Source organism: Durio zibethinus, chromosome 4 (assembly GCF_047325235.1).
Source record: "Durio zibethinus cultivar Kanyao isolate XHJ-2024 chromosome 4, ASM4732523v1, whole genome shotgun sequence".
NCBI classification, from domain to species: Eukaryota; Viridiplantae; Streptophyta; class Magnoliopsida; order Malvales; family Malvaceae; genus Durio; species Durio zibethinus.
This window is the reverse complement of record NC_143165.1, coordinates 8,943,664-8,963,799: the sequence shown is the minus strand read 5'-3', so window position 1 is coordinate 8,963,799 and position 20,136 is coordinate 8,943,664. Positions and strand designations below refer to the sequence as shown.

At 30.0% G+C, this 20,136-nt stretch overlaps 3 protein-coding genes across 15 annotated transcripts; 2 read left to right on the top strand and 1 right to left on the bottom strand.

Annotated features, from left to right (window-relative positions):
- Positions 1–5,401: 5,401 nt before the first annotated feature.
- Positions 5,402–10,012, top strand: LOC111287566 (putative galactinol--sucrose galactosyltransferase 1). The gene is made up of 12 exons (XM_089759409.1): positions 5,402–5,700; positions 6,013–6,263; positions 6,359–6,449; positions 6,873–6,921; positions 7,026–7,117; positions 7,358–7,465; positions 7,558–8,103; positions 8,177–8,318; positions 8,406–8,473; positions 8,553–8,687; positions 9,053–9,270; positions 9,442–10,012. Exons 1-12 carry the CDS (start codon positions 5,507–5,509, stop codon positions 9,816–9,818), a joined length of 2,271 nt encoding a protein of 756 aa, XP_089615535.1. The 5' UTR covers positions 5,402–5,506; the 3' UTR covers positions 9,819–10,012.
- Positions 10,013–10,819: 807 nt separating this feature from the next.
- On the top strand, positions 10,820–15,365 carry LOC111286990 (uncharacterized). Of its 12 annotated transcripts, none has more exons than XR_016341493.1 (6): positions 10,820–11,161; positions 11,994–12,365; positions 12,556–12,666; positions 13,342–13,408; positions 13,631–13,829; positions 14,815–15,365. XR_016341493.1 is itself a non-coding variant. In XM_089759408.1 (6 exons), exons 3-6 carry the CDS (start codon positions 12,583–12,585, stop codon positions 14,828–14,830), a joined length of 366 nt encoding a protein of 121 aa, XP_089615534.1. In that variant the 5' UTR covers positions 10,870–11,161; positions 11,994–12,365; positions 12,556–12,582; the 3' UTR covers positions 14,831–15,365. The 12 variants fall into 12 exon arrangements, 3 of the variants coding, with proteins under 3 accessions (XP_089615532.1, XP_089615534.1, XP_089615533.1); XR_016341490.1 differs by having other exon boundaries at positions 13,631–14,741; XM_089759408.1 differs by having other exon boundaries at positions 10,870–11,161.
- A 3,568-nt stretch (positions 15,366–18,933) lies between these two features.
- On the bottom strand, positions 18,934–19,809 carry LOC111286991 (heavy metal-associated isoprenylated plant protein 47-like). 2 transcript variants are annotated; one of them, XM_022877114.2, is made up of 3 exons: positions 19,733–19,809; positions 19,525–19,603; positions 18,934–19,350 (listed from the first exon to the last, which is right to left on the bottom strand). In XM_022877114.2, the coding sequence occupies exons 1-3, from the start codon at positions 19,805–19,807 to the stop codon at positions 19,082–19,084; spliced, it is 423 nt and encodes a 140-aa protein (XP_022732849.2). In that variant the 5' UTR covers positions 19,808–19,809; the 3' UTR covers positions 18,934–19,081. The 2 variants fall into 2 exon arrangements, with proteins under 2 accessions (XP_022732849.2, XP_089616445.1); XM_089760319.1 differs by having other exon boundaries at positions 19,525–19,597; positions 19,733–19,771.
- Between the last annotated feature and the right edge of the window lie 327 nt (positions 19,810–20,136).

Genomic DNA, 20,136 nt, shown 5'->3' with positions numbered 1-20,136 from the left:
GAATATATTTCATCCCATAGAAGCATTAATTTGTACATACCAAAAGTAAAATATGGTTGTCAAATAGTACCAGTATTTCATCTAATAGGAACATTAATTTTTAGTCATATTAATATCTTATTTGGATAAACGATGAGAGAAATTCTAATTTTATCGATAATATCATTTTGCCATTTAATTATATGACAAAACAAAGAAATTCTCATCCAATCGAAACTGTTATTTAACAATTTAATTCGATGGTAAAACAATAATTTTTGTATAATAAAAATTTATTCCATCGTCTATCCAAATAAAGCATTAATCAACCATCCCATGTTTCAATTTCCTCATACCCAAGCTAGATATCATAAATCAATCAAGTAAACATTTATATAACTAATTAATTCCATAAGTACTAATGGATATAATGATTCGATTAAATAAATTTGATTATTCGTATATTTATATATATCATATCTAACATGAAAATTATTATATCATAAGTTATATAAAAATGTTAAATATAAAATATAATTTTTAATTTTTATTAAATTTTAAATTATATAAATTTTATATTTTTTTTATATCATATTATTGTATTATATTTAAAATAATCAAATCTCCAATGATTAATACTCTAGTAGTTAATAAGACTGCCTGTTAATGGCATAATGAGTCCAGTTTTATATAGCTTGGATTAATCCTCCTATAGTCAGTAGGTCACATTCAGAATGGGTTGGCAGATGGGCCTTAGCAAGAACTTTGCAGCCCAACTGGATCATCCCTGTTTTAGAAGGACTTCTAACAGAACTGCAACACGTGCTCTACCTCTACAAAATCTAGTTTACTCTACTACATCTGCAATCATGCATTGTGACATGTAAATTTTAGTGATTTTCCTGTTACATATACATTCAACCACCTGGATCTAAAGCCTTAATGCATGGCATAACATGCAATATGTATCACTATAACTATACATGGTAATTTACATATTCATGTTTGTATTTTTTTCGTATTAAATACATGTAAAATATTAAAATTATTATATTATATTTCGTAAAATTATCATATTATATTTCATGCTGACATATCAAATATGAAATATTTTTTATCAAAATTTTAAATTGTATTGCTTTCATCTTTATTTTAGTATCGTTATGTGTAAAATTATATGGCATAACAAAACACTAAAATAACAGTTACATCTGGTACCATTCATCTGTCTTGCTAAGAATTGCAGCTTCTCTTTCGGTGTAAGATATAATCTGATCTTTTATTTTGTGTTTTAGTTGGTTGCTGCATCTTGCATGATATGTTCATGACAATGTAGTGTATTCAGGTTTCTTGCCAGTTCTTGAAGGTGATTTCAGTGCTGTTCTTCGAGGGAATGAACTAAATGAGATGGAAATCTGCTTGGAAAGTGGTAAGAAAAGCATTAATTTAGATTTTACATGATCTGAATCTGGTTCTGCTTATAAAATTATAGAATTGCTGGCTTTTTTCAGGAGATCTTGCCATTGAAATTTCGTTTCTATAATGATCTTCATTTGTATCTGGCACCTGCTAGTATTGATGGTGTCCAGTTGATGTTCAAAGCATTCTTGAAACTCTTGGAGCAGGCCATGGTGGAAGAGTAAAACTCACTAGAAAATACCAACAGGCATTACAGGCATCAAACATCAAGAAATTTCCATGAAAATGATATTATTTCTTGTATGAGTCACAATCTTGACACTTTATATAACTATTCCATTCAGAGTACAGTGTGGGTGCAAGAACTCGTAATTCTGGATTTTCATGAGTTATAATTTATTTCTACAGTGTTAATGGCACGGCCGTTAGGAGGGCTTTAGATGATTTTTTCTCCAAAAATTTAATTTAAAAATATAAATAATATATTAATATTTATAAATTATTTATATTTGATTTAAATAAAATTTAAATTTAAATTAATTATTATTAAATTAAATATAAATAATTTGATTTATTGAACGAATCGTATTCAAATATATTAACGTCTGAATGAAGTTTTTTCAAAGTTTTTGGAGGATAAATTGGATATTAAATTCATTCTCATCCAATGGCTGAACACTAGGGAGCTGCTGGTGCTGTGGGAGGATGTGCTCTTTATGTCAGCTGCAACTCTGGTCATCAGCATAACAAGGCTGACCAGATGAGAATAAAATTAAACCGAAAACTCTTTTAATGGAGGACTAGTCATTAACGCCAATCACTTGTTTCTGATCATTAATATAACCGGTGACTGCAGAATGCAATTGCCTTGCGAATTGAGACTGATATAATACCAAACAAATGAATCCGAGCAAACTGATTTTGCCAGCATCTGATGTTATTATTTAATATTTAATACGTAATTTGAATATTTATATTTAATATGTGTGAATTATAAAAATTATTATATTATTATTTATGTTATATATCAAATATAAAATATATTTTTTATTTTTATTAAATTTATATATAATTTACCATTTTATTAATTAATGATATAAAATATTTTATAATTTTATTTCATAAAAATATCTTATAAATTTAAATTTCATAACAGAAAACTTTGGCATGCCTGTCAATAGAAAATTTAACCGATAAAATTAGAATCACAACTTTGCTACCCATTCCTGGATTTGACTTTGTCTTTGTTCTTTGAAAAATCTAATCAAATCATTAAAAATAACAAGATTAGAAGGTACTGCAGGATTTTTTTATCTTCTGGATCCTCACATGACACCCACGTGAAAATATGTTGCTGATATTTTTATTTACATGAACTTAATCAAAACATACGCCATTAATTGCAGAGCAGGTTTTCAACAAAAGCTGCAGCGTGCAGAGCTAATCACTGTCACCAAAATGACACATCACCCTAAAGATAGGAGCGCCAACAACTTTCACATGCATTTCTGAGCATGCATTCCACATTATCTGCTTGGCAATTTCCCCTGAATCATTTTTTTTTTCCTGGAATGAATTTATCATAAAAATAATTTTCCCCTTTTGATATTAATATATGATACCAATTATTTTTATTTTTTTATTATATAAAAATTTGAGATAGGTAATTTATTTAATTTTTTAAATTAAAATAAAATATATTATATCTGATAATTTAAAATAGATAATTACAGATCGTATATTCGATATAATTTCAATAAATGACATCGATAATTCGAATTCAAGAATTTTTCGTCGAAAAAAAAAAAATTAATTGAATTAATCATTTATTAATATTATTTTATCATATATTATAATATGATGCCAATGATTCTATCATATAGTAAGGGCTGAATGTTTTATCTAATAAAGTTGTATCATATAATGTTAACAATAAATTCAATGATAGGTTGGACAGAAATGAGAGAAAAGGGCTACCTTGATTGAGCTGAAGAATTTCAGTTGGACCTGCCTGTTTTCTGATAGCATCCTTTTTCCTTTAGAAAACTAAACCAAGCTCAGGTTGCTAATGTTTTTAATTATTCAATTCTTAGGATTTACTAATAAAATGATTGATTTAATTGATTAAAATTTATTTTTATTAACGAAAATATCTTGGATTCAAGTTTTATCAATTATTACTTGTTGGAATTATTTTGAATATTCGACTTACAGTAATCTGTCTTAGATTATCAGATACGGTTCATTTTATATTAATTTAAAAAATTGAACAATCTATCTATCTCTGAATTTTTTTATATAAAAGAAAAAATTCTTAGGATTCAAGCTCCTTTATTGCAACACATAACATAAAATTTTTTTATTAGTTTAGATTTGATATAATAATATAATTAAAAAAATATAATTTAAAATTTTATAAAAATTATATATATTTGACTAAAATAAATTATAACATGATAATATTTTTATTATATATATATTAAACATAAATTAATAAAAATAAATATGCAAATTATTAAATTTACATCACATTATAATTTTATCAAGTAATAATTTGCCTTTTTTATTTCATGGCAAAACTAAAAAAAAACCATAGTGTAATCCTAAAATGGAAAATAAATGATTATTATTATTTTGTTGTCGTAATTGTTAATGATGATTTATACATTAATTAATTATATAATTAATACTTATTATTAAGCTAATAATAATTCATTTACAATAATCCAAATCCTTGAATGTAGTCACAATCCACAAATGAAACTGACAAACCAACAAAAAAAAAAAGATAGAAATGCCAAGTACAATCTGAGCTGTGCTTTGTATGTAATCTACGTGGCCACACGTATTTACCCTTGTTAATTAATTTTTCAAACCTAATTTCACATCAAATTCCACGTTGGATACACGTATTCTCCTCCAAACACGTCACTGCTCAATCTTAGCTGTCAAACTCAAAAACTCCCACCCAATCTATTGTTTTTAATTTCGTAAATATATATATATATATATGTAAAGATTTAGAAGCAGAACTTAGTATAAAAAAGATAAGATCTCTATCCACAGTGGTCCTGCCACGTGGAATATGCTCGTCATTTTTTTAGATGCATTTATTTATTTTGTTATTATATATAATTATTATTAAAAATTTAAATCATATTATTTTTTTATTATGTTCACATCATATTTTTAATTATTAAATTTACTTTAAAGATTAACCATATGCTTTTATTTTGTCATATTAATACATCATATTATCCTCATATGAGAGACTCGATAAGAGGAGAAATTTAAGTTTGATTTCAAATTTATTATTATTTTGAAGCTTTAGCCTTTAAATAAAAAATTAAAATTTTTTATTTTTTTGGATTAGATTTATTTATCAAATAAAAAATAATTTAATTTTTATATTTGATTTTAATTGATTATACTTGATTATTTGTATTCATAAATGAGTGCAAATTTAAATTGATATAAAAAAATAAAATAATACTATTTTAATTAAAATAATAAAAAAGATATATTAAAATATAAAAATTAATCATGCTTGTAAAATATTCAAATTAAATATTTAAATATTTACATTTAACTCACTAAGTAACGTAATTTAAATTTTATTGAAACGGAATTGGAATAACTTAATAACTTGTATGATATCTAATTTAAACCCTTAAGATTTTTGATGAGTTGCGATACAGAAAAGTCACATGCAATATTTGGTAGCAAAGTCTTGAGGCAAGAAGTGGCCAAGTTGTAAAAGAAAACCTTTACCACAAGGTACCGTACATATGAGACATGACAACATGAAAAAGCTGAATTCAATGCCATTCTGATTGCCGTATGAAACAATGACTCATAACTCATCACTTTGCCCTTGTTTCACGGAGCCACTAGATGGCAATTTCACGTAAAATATGACATAAATATGGTAAAGCTGCATTAATCATCATCTTATTTCTTGTTTTGCTGGCCTATAAATAGCCCCCCAAGTTCATTGAGGTCCATCGATATTGTTTTGGAGAGGTTTTTAGAGCGAAGTTGCTTCTGGGGTTGGTTTTGTTTTTGATTGAGATTTTTGGTTTTGTTGGTTTAAAAGAGCAAGAAGAAGATGACTGTAGGGGCTGGGATTTCTGTGAGTGATGATGGGAAGTTAATGGTGTTGGGGAACTGCATTCTACATGATGTTCCTGACAACATCGTGATGGCTCCAGCATCTGGTGGTTCATTGGCTAATGGAGCTTTCATTGGAGTTGGTTCAGATCAGATGGGAAGCCGCAGGGTCTTTCCGGTTGGCAAGCTTGAGTACGACTCATCATATCTTCTTTGTTCTTAACAATTTTTAGTTTGATTTCTGAAAGAATGTTCAGAGAAAAGAGAACATGCAATTTATCTCCCTTCTTGTTATTTCCTTCTATGTATAATTTTCAGTTTGATTTCTTTGGATCTGACACTAGTGATCATACGCAGAATTTAGCTTCATCTAGTTCGTTCTCTTTGTTATTTTCTGACAGTCAATTTGGTGTCTTTGATAATCTGGTTGTTGGAAATTATAGGACTTTGTTTTGTTTTGCTTTCACTGTGCTGATATATATGTTTTTTTTTTTTTTTTGGAAGGGGATTGCGTTTCATGTGTCTTTTCCGGTTCAAAATGTGGTGGATGACACAGAGGATGGGGAATTGTGGTCAAGATATTCCATTTGAAACCCAGTTTTTGATTGTGGAAGCACGTGATGGCTCTCATTTTGGCACGGGAAATGAAAACGACTCTGCTATATATGCTGTTTTTTTACCAATTCTTGAAGGGGATTTCAGGGCTGTTCTTCAAGGCAATGAAAGAAATGAGTTGGAGATTTGTTTGGAAAGTGGTAAGAGGAGAAACAAGACATTAACTCAAACTTAGTACTCTTTTAAACATTTTGGTTGTCCTTGTTGAACTCATGGGATTGTTGGTGCATTGCAGGAGATCCTGCTGTTGATGAGTTTGAGGGGAGCCATTTGGTTTTTGTGGCAGCGGGATCAGATCCATTTGATGTCATCACCAATGCAGTAAAGTAAGTTTCAGAACAATTGCCACTGATAACATCCTTTACGTTAACCTAACAATTTTAAACACGACATGAAAAAATACAAAAAAAAGACACAGGTTTCGTGTTTGCAGTATATGGGTTTGGAAATGTGTTTTGTGTTTGGTATGTTAACACAAATTGTGACACAGCAATTTCATATTTTACACTTGTTAGATACGAAACAAACAGAAAATGGATACACGAATTATCAGGTTCACTTTACATATGCTGAAAGTAGTCTTTACTTTAGCTATGGTCCTTCTCTTTGCATTTGTTACTCCTGCATGACTGTGATTTACTCATTAGCATATATTTCTTCAAGTTTTAAAATCATGGCTTTTCTTGGGACACATTGTCTCATGTCAAATCTGAAATTGTCAGCTAAGTTATAATGGAAATTGTATGCAGGTCTGTGGAAAGGCATTTACAGACGTTTTCTCATTGCGAGAGAAAGAAGGTAAGCCTTTCTTCAAAGTAATTTTCTGTTGCTTGAGTTAGAATTGTGTCATCTCCATTCCTAATACATGAAATTATATTTTGCAATCATTCTTCATTGTTCAGATGCCAGACATGTTGAACTGGTTTGGCTGGTGTACATGGGATGCTTTCTACACCAATGTCACTTCTGAGAGTCTAAATGAAGGATTGGAGAGGTAATTTCTTCTTATTAGGATGCTATTAGGTTCAGAGGTGGATCAGTATGTATAGGTAGGGTGTCCCTGACACCACAAAATTTTTCCTTGAACATTCTTTTTGTCGATAAATTGATAAATCTATTGAAAATGTTCTATATATATTATAAGTAAACACCTACGAAAATATCCTAAGTCTGTCACTGATTAGGTTTATGGCATTAAGAGATAAGATAAGCAATTAACTAGTAACCCTTGCAGCTTGGAGAAAGGCGGGATTCCTCCAAAGTTTGTTATTATCGATGATGGGTGGCAATCTGTTGGAATGGATGCAAATGGAACTGAATTCAAAGCTGATAATGCTGCCAAGTAAGCATTTAACTAGAATTCTCTTGTTATTCTTGATATTCTTCCTTCCATTGGCTAAAAGGTCTTGCTATATTGGCTTTATTGTGTTCCAGCTTTGCCAACAGATTGACACATATCAAAGAGAACCATAAATTTCAGAAAGATGGCAAAGAAGGTCATAGAGTAGAGGATCCAGCTTTGGGGCTTCGCCACATTGTCACTGAAATTAAAGAAAAACGTGCTTTGAAGTATGCTTATGTTTGGCATGCAATAACAGGGTACTGGGGAGGTGTTAGGCCAGGTGTTACTGAAATGGAACACTATGAATCCAAATTGGCTTGCCCTATTTCATCTCCTGGAGTTCAGTCAAATGAGCCTGATCAAGCTTTGGACAGCATAATTAAGAATGGCCTTGGCCTCGTTAACCCTGAAAAAGTGTTTAACTTCTATGATGAACTTCACTCGTACCTTGCATCAGCTGGTATCGATGGAGTCAAAGTTGATGTTCAGAACATCCTTGAAACTCTTGGGGCAGGCCATGGTGGAAGAGTGAAACTTGCTAGAAGATACCATCAGGCTTTAGAGGCATCCATTGCTAGGAACTTCCGTAACAATGATATCATCTCTTGTATGAGTCATAATACAGATGGTTTATACAGGTAAACTCCATCTTTCATGTCCAAATCCAGCTGAGAGCCTGAACTTGGTCTGACATATGATTTATTTGTGCAGTGCAAAACGAACAGCTGTAATTCGGGCATCAGATGATTTCTGGCCAAGAGATCCAGCATCCCACACGATCCACATTGCATCAGTTGCATATAATACTGTTTTTCTTGGGGAATTCATGCAACCAGATTGGGATATGTTTCATGTAAGTTAGCAGATTTAGTCTATTTCTAATATTTGATATTTACTTCTTGAACTGTCAATGTTAACTCAGGAATGATTTTGGTGACAGAGCTTGCATCCGATGGCTGAATACCACGGAGCAGCTCGTGCTGTTGGAGGATGTGCTATCTATGTCAGGTACAATTTTGTGTCATTTAGTCTTGAGAGTTGTAAATTTAACATATGATTTCTCATTTTGAGTGCTGTATTATTACAGTGACAAACCTGGGCAACATGACTTTAAACTACTCAGGAAGCTTGTGCTTCCGGATGGTTCTATATTGAGAGCCAAACTTCCGGGAAGACCTACAAGGGATTGCTTGTTCACTGATCCAGCCAGAGATGGGAAAAGGTCAGAAAAGAAAAAAAATGGTTAATGTTTCCAAAAGCCCTTGAATTGTAGTAACATGTTCTATGTGGTTTTTAAACTTCAAAAATATCTAATATGATATTTGAACTATAAATCTGTTAATTAATGTGATATTTGGAAGGCTGTTTGTTAGTCACTAGTCATCATTTAAAGCTAATTACGTTAGAAATGAATACCATATTAGACTATGTTGAATATTTCACTATAGTTTAAGCGTCGTTGGAGACATTAATCCAAAAAAATAGTGGTTATATTTGATTCTTGATTCTGGAATACACCACTCCTTTAACCCAAAGAGAAAAACAGCAAAGATTTCATGCTCATTATACTCTTCATTTCTACTGCAGTCTTCTAAAGATTTGGAATCTGAATGAGTTCACTGGAGTCATGGGTGTATTCAACTGCCAGGGAGCAGGGTGGTGTAGGGTTGGAAAGACGAATATGATTCATGACCTACAGCCTGGAACAATTACAGGATATATCAAGGCTAAAGATGTTGATTATTTGCCTAAAGTTGCTGGTGATGGATGGAACGGAGATTCTATCATATATTCCCATCTTGCTGGTATGTCTAGCATGCTAATTTTATTTTCCTTAACAGCCACTCTAAATTATGCACGACTTAGGAAGGTATAGGGATTTGAATCCCGTACCTGTTAAGTGCCGATCACATAAACCAACTAAATTAAATTTCGGGTCAGTTTTCCTGAAGAATTTTTTCTGATTCGAAATGCAGGAGAAGTGATCTTCCTTCCAAATAATGCAACTATGCCAATCACATTGAAGGCACGAGAATATGAAGTTTTCACAGTGATACCTGTAAAGTTATTATCCAATGGGACTAAATTTGCTCCCATTGGTCTGATCAAGATGTTCAATTCAGGAGGAGCCATCAAGGAATTAACATATCAATCTGGCAGAAGTGCAGCCATCGACATGAAAGTTCGAGGGTGTGACCTGTTTGGAGCCTATTCATCTACTCATCCGAAGAGAATAACGGTCGACTCAGAAGAAACTGGTTTTGAATATGATGATGGATCTGGTTTGGTGACCCTTTCTTTGGGAGTTCCTGAGGAAGAGTTGTATCTTTGGAGCATAACCATTGAGCTGTGATCAGAACTGGTTCTTGTTTTGCACTTGCTAGTAGGACCATAGGAGGTCACAAATTATTTGTTCATGGAGGAGCCCATGTCTTAATGTAATAATGACATGCCAAAGAGGTCCTTTAAAAAGAAACAATGGCAGGTTGCCATTGAGCTGGCCACTGTGTAAATTTTAATTGATCCCACTAAGAGCATTTTGTTCTAGTTTCTAGCTTCTTAGTTCATTCAATAACACTTGCAGATTAAACAACCAATTGCCTGAAATTAAATCTAATAATCTTATACAATACATGATGATTTGAAATGGTAAAATTCAGTTAAGATTAGTTTTTTTTTTCTTTTATTCGGATTAAATTTGAATATTAAATATATATATATATATATTAAGTTTGGATTAAATTTTAGATAAAAATAAAAAAAATAAATTGAATTATATATTTTTATTAATTATATATATTTTAAATTTTTATAAAATTAAAATAATAATTTTATATTAAAATTATTTAAATATATTAAATTTTGTATATTAAAATAATATATAAAAAAATTAAAAATTAAATTTTAAAAATCAATAAATCAAATTAAATTGAATTCTTTTCAAATTAAATTTAATGAAAAATTAATTTAAATTTAAATTAAATTTTAAAATTTTATAATATTATAATATTCGATTAAATTATTATTACCCTCATAGAAATAGTCCCACGATTTAAGTTACAAATAAAGTAAAATATGTTATCAATAAGTAATTGATTCAATCAATTAAAATCATATTCTTTAATGAAAATGTTTTGAATTCAAGTTTTGGCGATGATCACTTATTAAGAGTCATCTCAAATGTACAACCTATAATTATTTATTTTAAATTATTAAATACGATATATCATACTTTGATATAAAAATTAAATAATCTATCTATTTTAAATTTTTTTTACCCAAAAAAAAAAAGTAACGTACGTTAACTAGCACCCGTTTTGAGAACAACAAAACAAACATTAAAACGGATCCTCCAAACCCGGTACTGAAATGACCCATCAAGGTTCACTAGTTTGTCAAAAATCCTCCGTAAACCCACAGGAACCCACAGGTTTAAGAGTTGAACAGACAGCGAGAGAAATGTTTCAAAGCAGAGTGGTTGCTTCTATTCTAAAGAGAAACAAAGCTATACTCAATGGCTTAACATCCAATCTCAAGGGAACGTCTTCCTCTCGTGTTTTTGTTTCTTCTTCTTCTTCTTCTTCTTCTTCTTCTGCTACTAATACAGTTGCAAGGAGCTCCTTTTATGGCTTCAGATCTCTGCCTAGGGTTCTTTTCTTTAACAATTTCGATTCTTTATTCGCTTTATTGAAATGGGTATCCTTTTTTTTCTTTTTGTGGTTTCATGAAAATGGATGTGATTGACTTGAATTGTTTACTGTCTTGTACTATTTCTTTTGTTGTTTATGGTAAAAGATTCGAAATTTATTGTTGAGCAAATAAAATTTTTGTTCATTTGTTCACGCAGTTACTGATATATTGTGGTCTTGGTGGCAATGGCGGATCAGGATTTTTTTTGGGGTTCATTTATAATATATATATATATATATATATATATATATATAATAAAAGCTATGGATGGGTTTACCAATTTTATTGACTTAAAAGGGTGTCTAGGGGAAAATTTTGGGGTGTTTAGTGTAATTTTGTTTTCAAATTTTCTTATTTTCCAATCTTTGGAGTGTCCATGGACACCCTATCTATATATGTGGATCTGTCTGTGCTGGGTGGAAAACCAAGTGACTTGGATCATCCCATTTAGCTTTTGTTTGCATAAAGCTTTCGGAGTGTGGGATGAATGATGAGAATTCATTTAAATTAGAAACAGTCATTATAAAACCAAAATGTCAATTAGATGATAGCACTTGGAAATAGTCTTTGACTTATTCTGTCACTAAATATGCACTCTATGGTTCCCATTTAAAGAATATTGCCGAAAGTGGCTGGGGATTTTAAGCAATCCTGTCACTTGTGGAGTGCTTAAGCATTTCAAGGTGAAAATGATGCTTCAGAGTCCGGTTTCAACATTGAAGGAAAGAAAGTTGTTTCTGCTGTAGATTTTCTCTTAAAATTATCCAAAAGAACATTGGTGATATGCTCCAACTGTTATGTGAATGTGACTAAAAGGAACTTCTTTTATTCATTTCAGGGCCATCACGTGCCGTCCTTCAGGAATATGTCCACTGTGGCCTCTGTTGGCTCAGAGAAGGAGGGATTGAAGCTACTAGTAACTGCACACCCATGTGCTCAGAAAATGGTGGGAATATGGCTTTTTGGTTCTGCTGCATGGGTTTTTAGTATGGTGTTTCTAGGTGGTGTCACAAGACTGACCCGATCTGGTCTTTCTATGACTGATTGGAAATTCACTGGGAGCCTTCCTCCTCTATCAGATGAGGAGTGGCAGCAATAGTTTGAGAAATACAAGCAGTCACCTGAATATAAGCGGTGTAAGGAAAATGTCACATATATTGGTTGCATAATAGTAGTTTCACTTCCAAGTAATTATACTTTGCAGCCCTAGGTAAACTTGTTCTCATGACTTAGATTTTACTGCCATAACTTGCGATAATTAATTAGTTGTTATAACTGCTATTATATGTTTAACTAACATTGCTAATCAGCGTGGAGACGTACTATTCTTTTCAGTTCTTTGAAGGCATATTCTTTATTAATGATTTTCTTTTAATTTAAATCATTAAATTAATTTCTAGGGCCATGCATACAATACTTTTCCAAAGATGGGAGATTCATGGATTCCTGATGATATATTTGAGTTGAAGCCACTAATCCGTAACTTCTTTGAGAATACATCGACAGTGCAGGTAATTTGTCCTCACTAATATTACCTCTTACACTGTATAAGCAAGTGGACTTCATGATCTTCCAGGTGATTGCATTAGTTGCTCTTATGATTGCTTAGAAAAGGGGAATTGAATTAACCAAAGGCATTAGTTAATTTATAGAGGATAATTTGTTAAAGAGTATATTTATAAAGCTGGAATTGTCACATAAAATTTGATTTTGTTCCTCTTGTTCATTTTCTCATTGATTGCTTCATGTTCGGAGTGATAACCTTTTGGTTGAACACAATAATGCTTTCTAGTTCTGTAAAGTTACTTAAAGAAGATGCTCCCCTATATATAGATATCTCTTTAGATATTTATAAATGCCCTTTTAAAGTTAGATTCCATTAACAGAAGCCACCATGGATCAGGTATAACAGCCACTTTCTGAGAAATCAATTACCCATTGGTGTGTAAGTTAACATGCATTAAGATTTGCCATTGCTTTAAATTACATGAACATAATGATTATGCATACAACTTCAATTTCACAAGGCTATTGTCCCTTCTAGTAAGTGATAACTATATCTTCACAATAATGAGAAACAACTTTTTCAATAACATATCAAATCTGTTTTGCTTTTCACATCTTGACCACCGTATCCTTGCGACTACCACTTTAATTTCTATTTGTGCTTTGTGGTGGTCAACCAGAAAGTTGGACATCCATCCGGCTATTCGATCTTTGGTTGGAAGCACATTTGGAATGGCTGCTCTTCAGGTGATTGCTTTGCCCTAGGTTTTTATGTCTTATACTCGAGGTTATCAGGATTCGAACCTTGTCACTAGAACTAAGAGTCCAGCACTCTACCAACAAATCACACGGCTCTTGGTAGTTTTCAAATCTCTTTCGTTTAAACAAAAGTAGGATCTTCGCAAATCGAGTTTTTCCTTTAATAGTTCAGATTATTAACTCTGTATATTCTATTTTTCATTGTTGTAGGTAACCTTAGGTGTATCAACACTTCTATCATATGTACCTGTTTCACTTGGCACTGCACATCAGGCAGGAGCCTTAACCGTTTTGACACTCATGCTCCTGCTCAATCACACTGTAAGAAGGCCTTCCATGTCCCTTCTGAAAACGCTGCCTCAGGTTGCAAAGACAGCCTGATAGCTATAGAGTCTCCTGAGGATATTAGGTAGATTCATTAAACACAATGATTTGTTTTCGGTACTCAATGTTCTATACCAATCTCCAATTTTTAAGTTCAGACGTTCAGAGCCCATTTTGATCGTCACTGGGAAAGCAAAATATGCTTTCCTCCAACGCATCTATTTGTAAAGACCTCAACAAGAATAATGCAACCAAACTGTAATGTGTGCTTGATTACTAGCACTGATTTTAAGTTTATTGAAAATCGTGGGAATTGTTATATTGTCTCATTGGGTGAAAATTAGAACATTGTGGCAAAATATGGTTAAGAAAAAGGGTTTTTTGGATTGAACCGGGCAATTTTATATCGATTCAATTATTATCGATTATTAAAAATAGGTCAATCAGTTCATTTATTTAATAAAAAAGATTGATTGAATCAGTTTTCAGTTCTTTAAACTGAATCAATAGATTGCACGCACGTATACATTTGGAATGTGTTGTAATATTTTGCAATATGTTGTAAGCTTATTAGTTTCTTATTTTATCTGTATCATATGTTATGCTTATTGAATTGAAGTGTGGACATTTCATTTTATTCTAAATTTTTTCAAAATTCGTTAAACTTCAATTTTTGATTTGATTATGTAAGTGAACTTTAAATCAAAAAATAAATTTTGGATTCAAAGATTAAAAACTCATTAATTTTGATTGTAATTTTGACTTTGATTTTGATAATAATTTTGATTTTGATTTTGATTTTATTTTATTTGACTTTTGGTCAACGTCATAAAGTCAAACAAAAAATAAGGGAAAAAGAAAGGGATTTTGCAAAAGGGATGATCTTATATTCGGTTTTGGTATTTTGAATTTTATTGATTAATCAGATAGGAAAATTCTTAAACTTCAATTCATGCAAAAAAAAAGGGAAAGTCACAGAAAAAATCTTGGAGATTCGGTAAGCGTTAAAATTTGTTTCAAATTGAAGTAGAATTTATCCCTATAAAACAACTTCCAATCTGCAATCACAGGGGGGCCGGACGGTAGCAAATGAAGATCAAACAGAGGCCCATTGAGGAACAATCAAGCAGAATCAAAGAAGGAAGCAATTAACTGAGACGAGGAGCAATTTGGCAAAACAAGCTCAAGTGATACAGAAGCAATCTAGCTAATTCAATCAAGCAATACAGAGAGGCATCAAGCAACAAACACAAGAAGAAGCAAGAAGCAGAAAGCATCCAGACAAGAATCCAATTTTCTGCAAATCACGGCAAGAAGTTCATCATCAAACATCAAAAAATTATCAACACAGTAAGCAACAAGCCCAGTTTTCAAAAGCAATTTGCAGAGACAGAAGCAGCAGTGCAAGAAGGCAAAACAGAGAGACAAGCAAATTCAATTTCCAGCCATCCTGCACAATCAATTGCAACCCATGCAACCCGCGCACGAATCTGTTTTAAACCCGAGCCGCCAACGGCGGTTACAGGTTTTTTTTTTTTTTTTTTCCTCTTGTCTAATCTGTTTATTTTATTATTTTACTTATATTAATTAAAAAAAAAAAAGAGAATTCCAAAATTTTTTATATTTATGTTATTTATTTGTTTGAATTTAATTTACTTACATAATTTATTAATTTAATTACATGATTATTTATATTTATGTGATTTATATTTGCATGGTATTGATATTCGCATGATGATTTTATACTTATAATTTTTACATGATATTTTATATTATTATATGATATTGCATAATAATTTTGGCATGAATTTAATTTAGTACATGGTATCTTGGCATAATTTTTTATATGATTTTTATATTGACATAATATTTATGAAATTTGCATGATTATGTGATATTTTTTATAAAATTTTTTATATGATAATATTGTGTAAATATATAAAAAATTTTGAATTGATTAATTTGCATAATAAAAATTTATTTTTGATTAAAGTGTAGATAAAATAATACATAATTAATTTTGTATTAATTTTGTATGTAAAAAAATGCTAAAATTTTTTTTACACTTAATCGATTCTCAAATTTAATTTTATTAATGTAAATCAAAATTTATTTTTAAAAATTTTTTTTAATTTACACTTAAAATAATCTTTAAAAAGATAAATATACATAGCAAATTAATCACGTATAATTAAAAATATTAATAATAGACTTCATGACTTTTTAGTATAAATTCACGATAACGCTTAGCTTCCTAGCAGAGTGGTATTGCTTCGTTTTTTAGTAGGCTGCCCTGCATGCTTGGACTAAACCGGCCTTCCCCAAGGGGTAGTGGATACGTTACCATTGGACAAAGGAAAAAAAAAAAAAAACAAAACAAAAAGCTATAGTAAACTAGCTACGATGTGTCGGTAAACAGTTTTGAGTAAAGAAAAGCCGTTGTTAATCGGTTTACAAGGGGTGACAAATGGGTTCGGATTTATATTAGGTTATTTTGAGTCGGATCATTTTAGGTAAAATATTTAATTATTTTGAGTGTGGCTTAAGAAAATTTTTCATTACTTCATGTTTGGGATTAAAAAATTAAGTCATTTTGGATTCTGAGAATTTAGGTTCGGATCGATTCAAGTTCAGATTAATTTTGATTCAAATAATTTTAATTTTAGATAATTTTATTTTTGAGTTTTTTAAGTTTTACCTTTGAATCATTGGAGTTTAACATTTAAATTATTCATGTTCAGTTTATTAATTCTTAATATCAATTAAATACAATTAAATTATATAAAAATTAAAATGTTAAAATTAAATGATTTAAAGATAATTTGTTAATAATATAAAACTATGCTATGTTAAATATAAAATTAAATTTAGTTATAATAAAAAATTTATTAATGATTTTATAAAATCATATTTGTCCATGTTATTTATTAATAACGAATTGAAAATAGAAAAATAATTAAATAATTTTAAGAAGACTTATTATTAGTATAATCACTAAAAAGTATGATGATGTTAAAGATAATATTGTTGATATTTTGAAGGATTTATATTTGATATATTGTTAATGTATTATGCTATAACTATGAATGAATTGCATAATGACACATCTTTAAAGAAATTATTTTTAAATATATTTTTAGAATTAAGTATATTTATTTTTAGGATTTTAAAATTTTAAAATTAATTTTTAATGAAATGTTATTATATGATTTATTGATAATATATAATATTTATATACTGATAATGTATTAAATATAAATTTTATATTGATTACTTAATTGTTGATATGTAACTCTCATGTTACTAGAAAAGAATTATATTATTGCATAATATACTAGTTTGACCATTAATTACAACATTTAAATATTTATTGTTAGTTCAAAATGTAAGGTTAGATTATTTTGAATTGAATTAATTTAAATCCAGATCAATTTGAATTCATTTCCAATTGAATTCCGTTAATGAAAATTTGGAATAATTCAAATTGGAATCAAAACAAATCCAAATTATTAAATTTTTAATCAAATTAAATCGATTAAATTTAAATTTGAATAGATCATTTGAGTTTTTCAAATTGTGTTAACTTTTACCTCGTCTGTTGGTTTAGTTTTGGCGAGTGTGAGCCAAAGTGGTCTAAAGAGCTTTTTAATTGCTGAATTTAAAGCAAGTCAATGGTCGGCTTTGATTGTATTTGTGTTATGGGTCCACATTTCCAATCTAAAAAAAATGATTATTACGTTTATCAGGCTGAAGAAGACTCATGATTTATAAAGCCTAAAATCAACACATTCTCTTGTAGATGTTAGATTAGTGACATTTTATAGACTCACTTTGATCCGATCTTATCTCAATTTTCAATCCAAAAGATGTCAAAATGGCCTTATAGCTAACCTTATATGAATCTAACGTGAAGTTTTTCTTTTGTTACATCAAGAGAGCGTAAGTTTGAAATTAATTTTTTGATATTTTTTCAAACGCCTTTAATTATTAAATTAAAAGTTTGGAGACTAAAGAAAAGTATCTTTAGAAAATTTATTTCAATTGTAATAAATGTATAACTTTTCTTTTGATCAATAATTCATTGCAATAAATTCAAAGTTTCATTTATCAACTAGTCTTTCCAAACTATCAAACATAAGAATTATGTAGTGTGTAATTTGGCACCCTGGCGTGAGTTGAGATGGCCTTGGTACTCTCTTATAATTTCCCGATCCGATTAAAAATTAAAATGATAAAAATTAAATAAAAATAATTAACAATAAAAATTAAGAATGATCTCATTGTTTATATTTCGATACTTAAATCAGAGATCAATATAAAAATAAAATAAAAAAAAATTATCCTTAAAAAAAATTAAATGAATTAATCATACTTAAATAGTGCTATCTATATTTGTGAGATCAGAGATTTTGAGTATAATTTACTTGTGGTTAGTTTTAAAATATTAAAATTTGTCTTTGACTTGAATTAATCGTTAATTATTCACTCAAAATATGATAAGTTAATTTCTTAAAATATTAGTATGTAAATTATTGGGATGAACCCATAAATTCATATTACTTTTACTTTTGCTCATCCATACTAAAAAAAGTTATTTTGCCTTTTAAACATTAAAATATCCTTAACAATTTAAAGAAACATTTTAAGAAATAATCAAATTCAAATGTGATCTCAAAAATAAAGAGCATCTTATCCGTTGATGTAACTAGACATGAGTCCATGTTTGTAACAAGAAACCGATATGCGGTTACAAATTACAACATTTAATTCCCGATAAGAGCGTATATGGATGATGTTTCCTGCAGAAAAAGTGTTTTACTTTTTGAGTCCTATTTCCGTACTCCGAAAGTGAAAGGTTGCAAGGGGATTAATCTTGCTGTGCCTCCAAGTCGAGCATCATGACTTTGGACTCTCCAGTAGCGTGTTCTTCAGTTTAACACACTGAGTAGAGCCTAAGCCATCACTTCTCATATATGAAGAAAAAACCAAATTAAATTATTTATTTATTAAATTAATTATTAATTAATTAAATTATTTATTTATTAAATTAATTTCAATCATTTAATGAAAATAATTTTAAAAGAATTTTGATTTTTAATTAATTCATTTCAAAAATTAAATTAATTAAAATTTTAATCAAAATATATAAAAAATGATATTATGATACCATTGGATCTATTTTTTTTTTTTTAAAATAAAAACACCACGATCTAGAATTATAGAAAGAAGTTACAAGTATTAACATTTAAATTATAAACTTGCTGAATATAAATCTGTTGAATGTCATGAATCAACCGATTTAAGTTTCGGATTCCACCGGATTCTATTCTATTATTATCACAATATAGTGCAAGGGCTTGGATAGGGATCATGCACCACGGTAAAAAATTCCAGCTGAGGTTGTGGACAGCATACGATTGGAGTTTTCTTATCTTCATCTTTCTTCTGATCTTCAACTTTTTTGTCTTTCACTTCTTCCACTGTCTCCAAGCTTGCATGGCAAAACTTTTTCCTCAAGGAACTAGTCAAGCAGACTGCATCAACCCCATCTCCAACAATCATCAATTTGTCTTTCTCTGCACCGTGTAATGCCACTGATATCACACCTATGCCATTAAGCAAAGAAAAAAAAAAGTTCAAAACATCAGTCCTTGGAGAAATTAATTTCTTTTGTTGAATTAATATGTTCAGATAAATTAAAAGTTGGTAGATTAAAACGAGATTCGATAATTTTAAATATGACAGAGAAAAATTTTTAGGCCTAACTAAAACGTATATACCATGTGCTGCAGCAGCAATCTTGAGGGCCTTCGTCCGGCATTTGTCACAGGGCATTGACACCTGAATAACAATCTTTTGCTGCACCATCAAATTAATGAAATATCATGTTCTAAATCCGAACAGCAGAGAAATCAACTGGATGAAACAAGTATAATATTGCAAGGGACGATATACAACGCAGCCATGAAAAGAAAATGAGTGGCTTACCTTCATATTCTGAAGCACTAGAATTGTTGCTTTGTTGGCTTGAATATGCAAAAGTGCAAGAAGAAGCAGTGCCATGGCACATTTTTATAATGTTATGAGATCCAAGAGTAAACAAGCTGTCCACCACATGACTGAAACTAGTTTTTCTCTTTTTGTTTTTAATTATGAGGGTTAATTTCTTTCTCATAAAAAGCTTTTTCAGCTTTTGACTTTTTGGGTTCTTGAAATCCAATTAAGATAATGACTCTAGATTGAGAGTTTAAATACATTGCTAAATTACGCTTTCACAGAAAGAGAAAAAAATGAAAAACCTCAAGATTTAACTTGCAGAGTTAAATCTTCCTTGCATAAATTGTAGCTCATTCTCTTAGAAGGAACAAGGGAATTCATAACTTCCTTAAGAA

Excerpts from the sequence above, each read along its gene's own strand:
- LOC111287566 (XM_089759409.1), top strand. The coding sequence starts at position 5,507 with ATGACTGTAGGGGCTGGGATTTCTGTGAGTGATGATGGGAAGTTAATG. Across the intron at positions 7,466-7,557 it reads AAAGCTGATAATGCTGCCAA|CTTTGCCAACAGATTGACAC; the intron begins GTAAGCATTTAA and ends ATTGTGTTCCAG. Across the intron at positions 8,474-8,552 it reads GGATGTGCTATCTATGTCAG|TGACAAACCTGGGCAACATG; the intron begins GTACAATTTTGT and ends GTATTATTACAG.
- LOC111286990 (XM_089759406.1), top strand. The coding sequence starts at position 12,235 with ATGAGGAGTGGCAGCAATAGTTTGAGAAATACAAGCAGTCACCTGAAT. Across the intron at positions 12,292-12,555 it reads GTCACCTGAATATAAGCGGT|GGCCATGCATACAATACTTT; the intron begins GTAAGGAAAATG and ends ATTAATTTCTAG. Across the intron at positions 13,409-13,630 it reads TTGGAATGGCTGCTCTTCAG|GTAACCTTAGGTGTATCAAC; the intron begins GTGATTGCTTTG and ends TCATTGTTGTAG.
- LOC111286991 (XM_022877114.2), bottom strand. The coding sequence starts at position 19,807 with ATGGCACTGCTTCTTCTTGCACTTTTGCATATTCAAGCCAACAAAGCA. Across the intron at positions 19,604-19,732 it reads TAGTGCTTCAGAATATGAAG|CAAAAGATTGTTATTCAGGT; the intron begins GTAAGCCACTCA and ends TTGATGGTGCAG. Across the intron at positions 19,351-19,524 it reads GATTGCTGCTGCAGCACATG|GTGTGATATCAGTGGCATTA; the intron begins GTATATACGTTT and ends TTAATGGCATAG.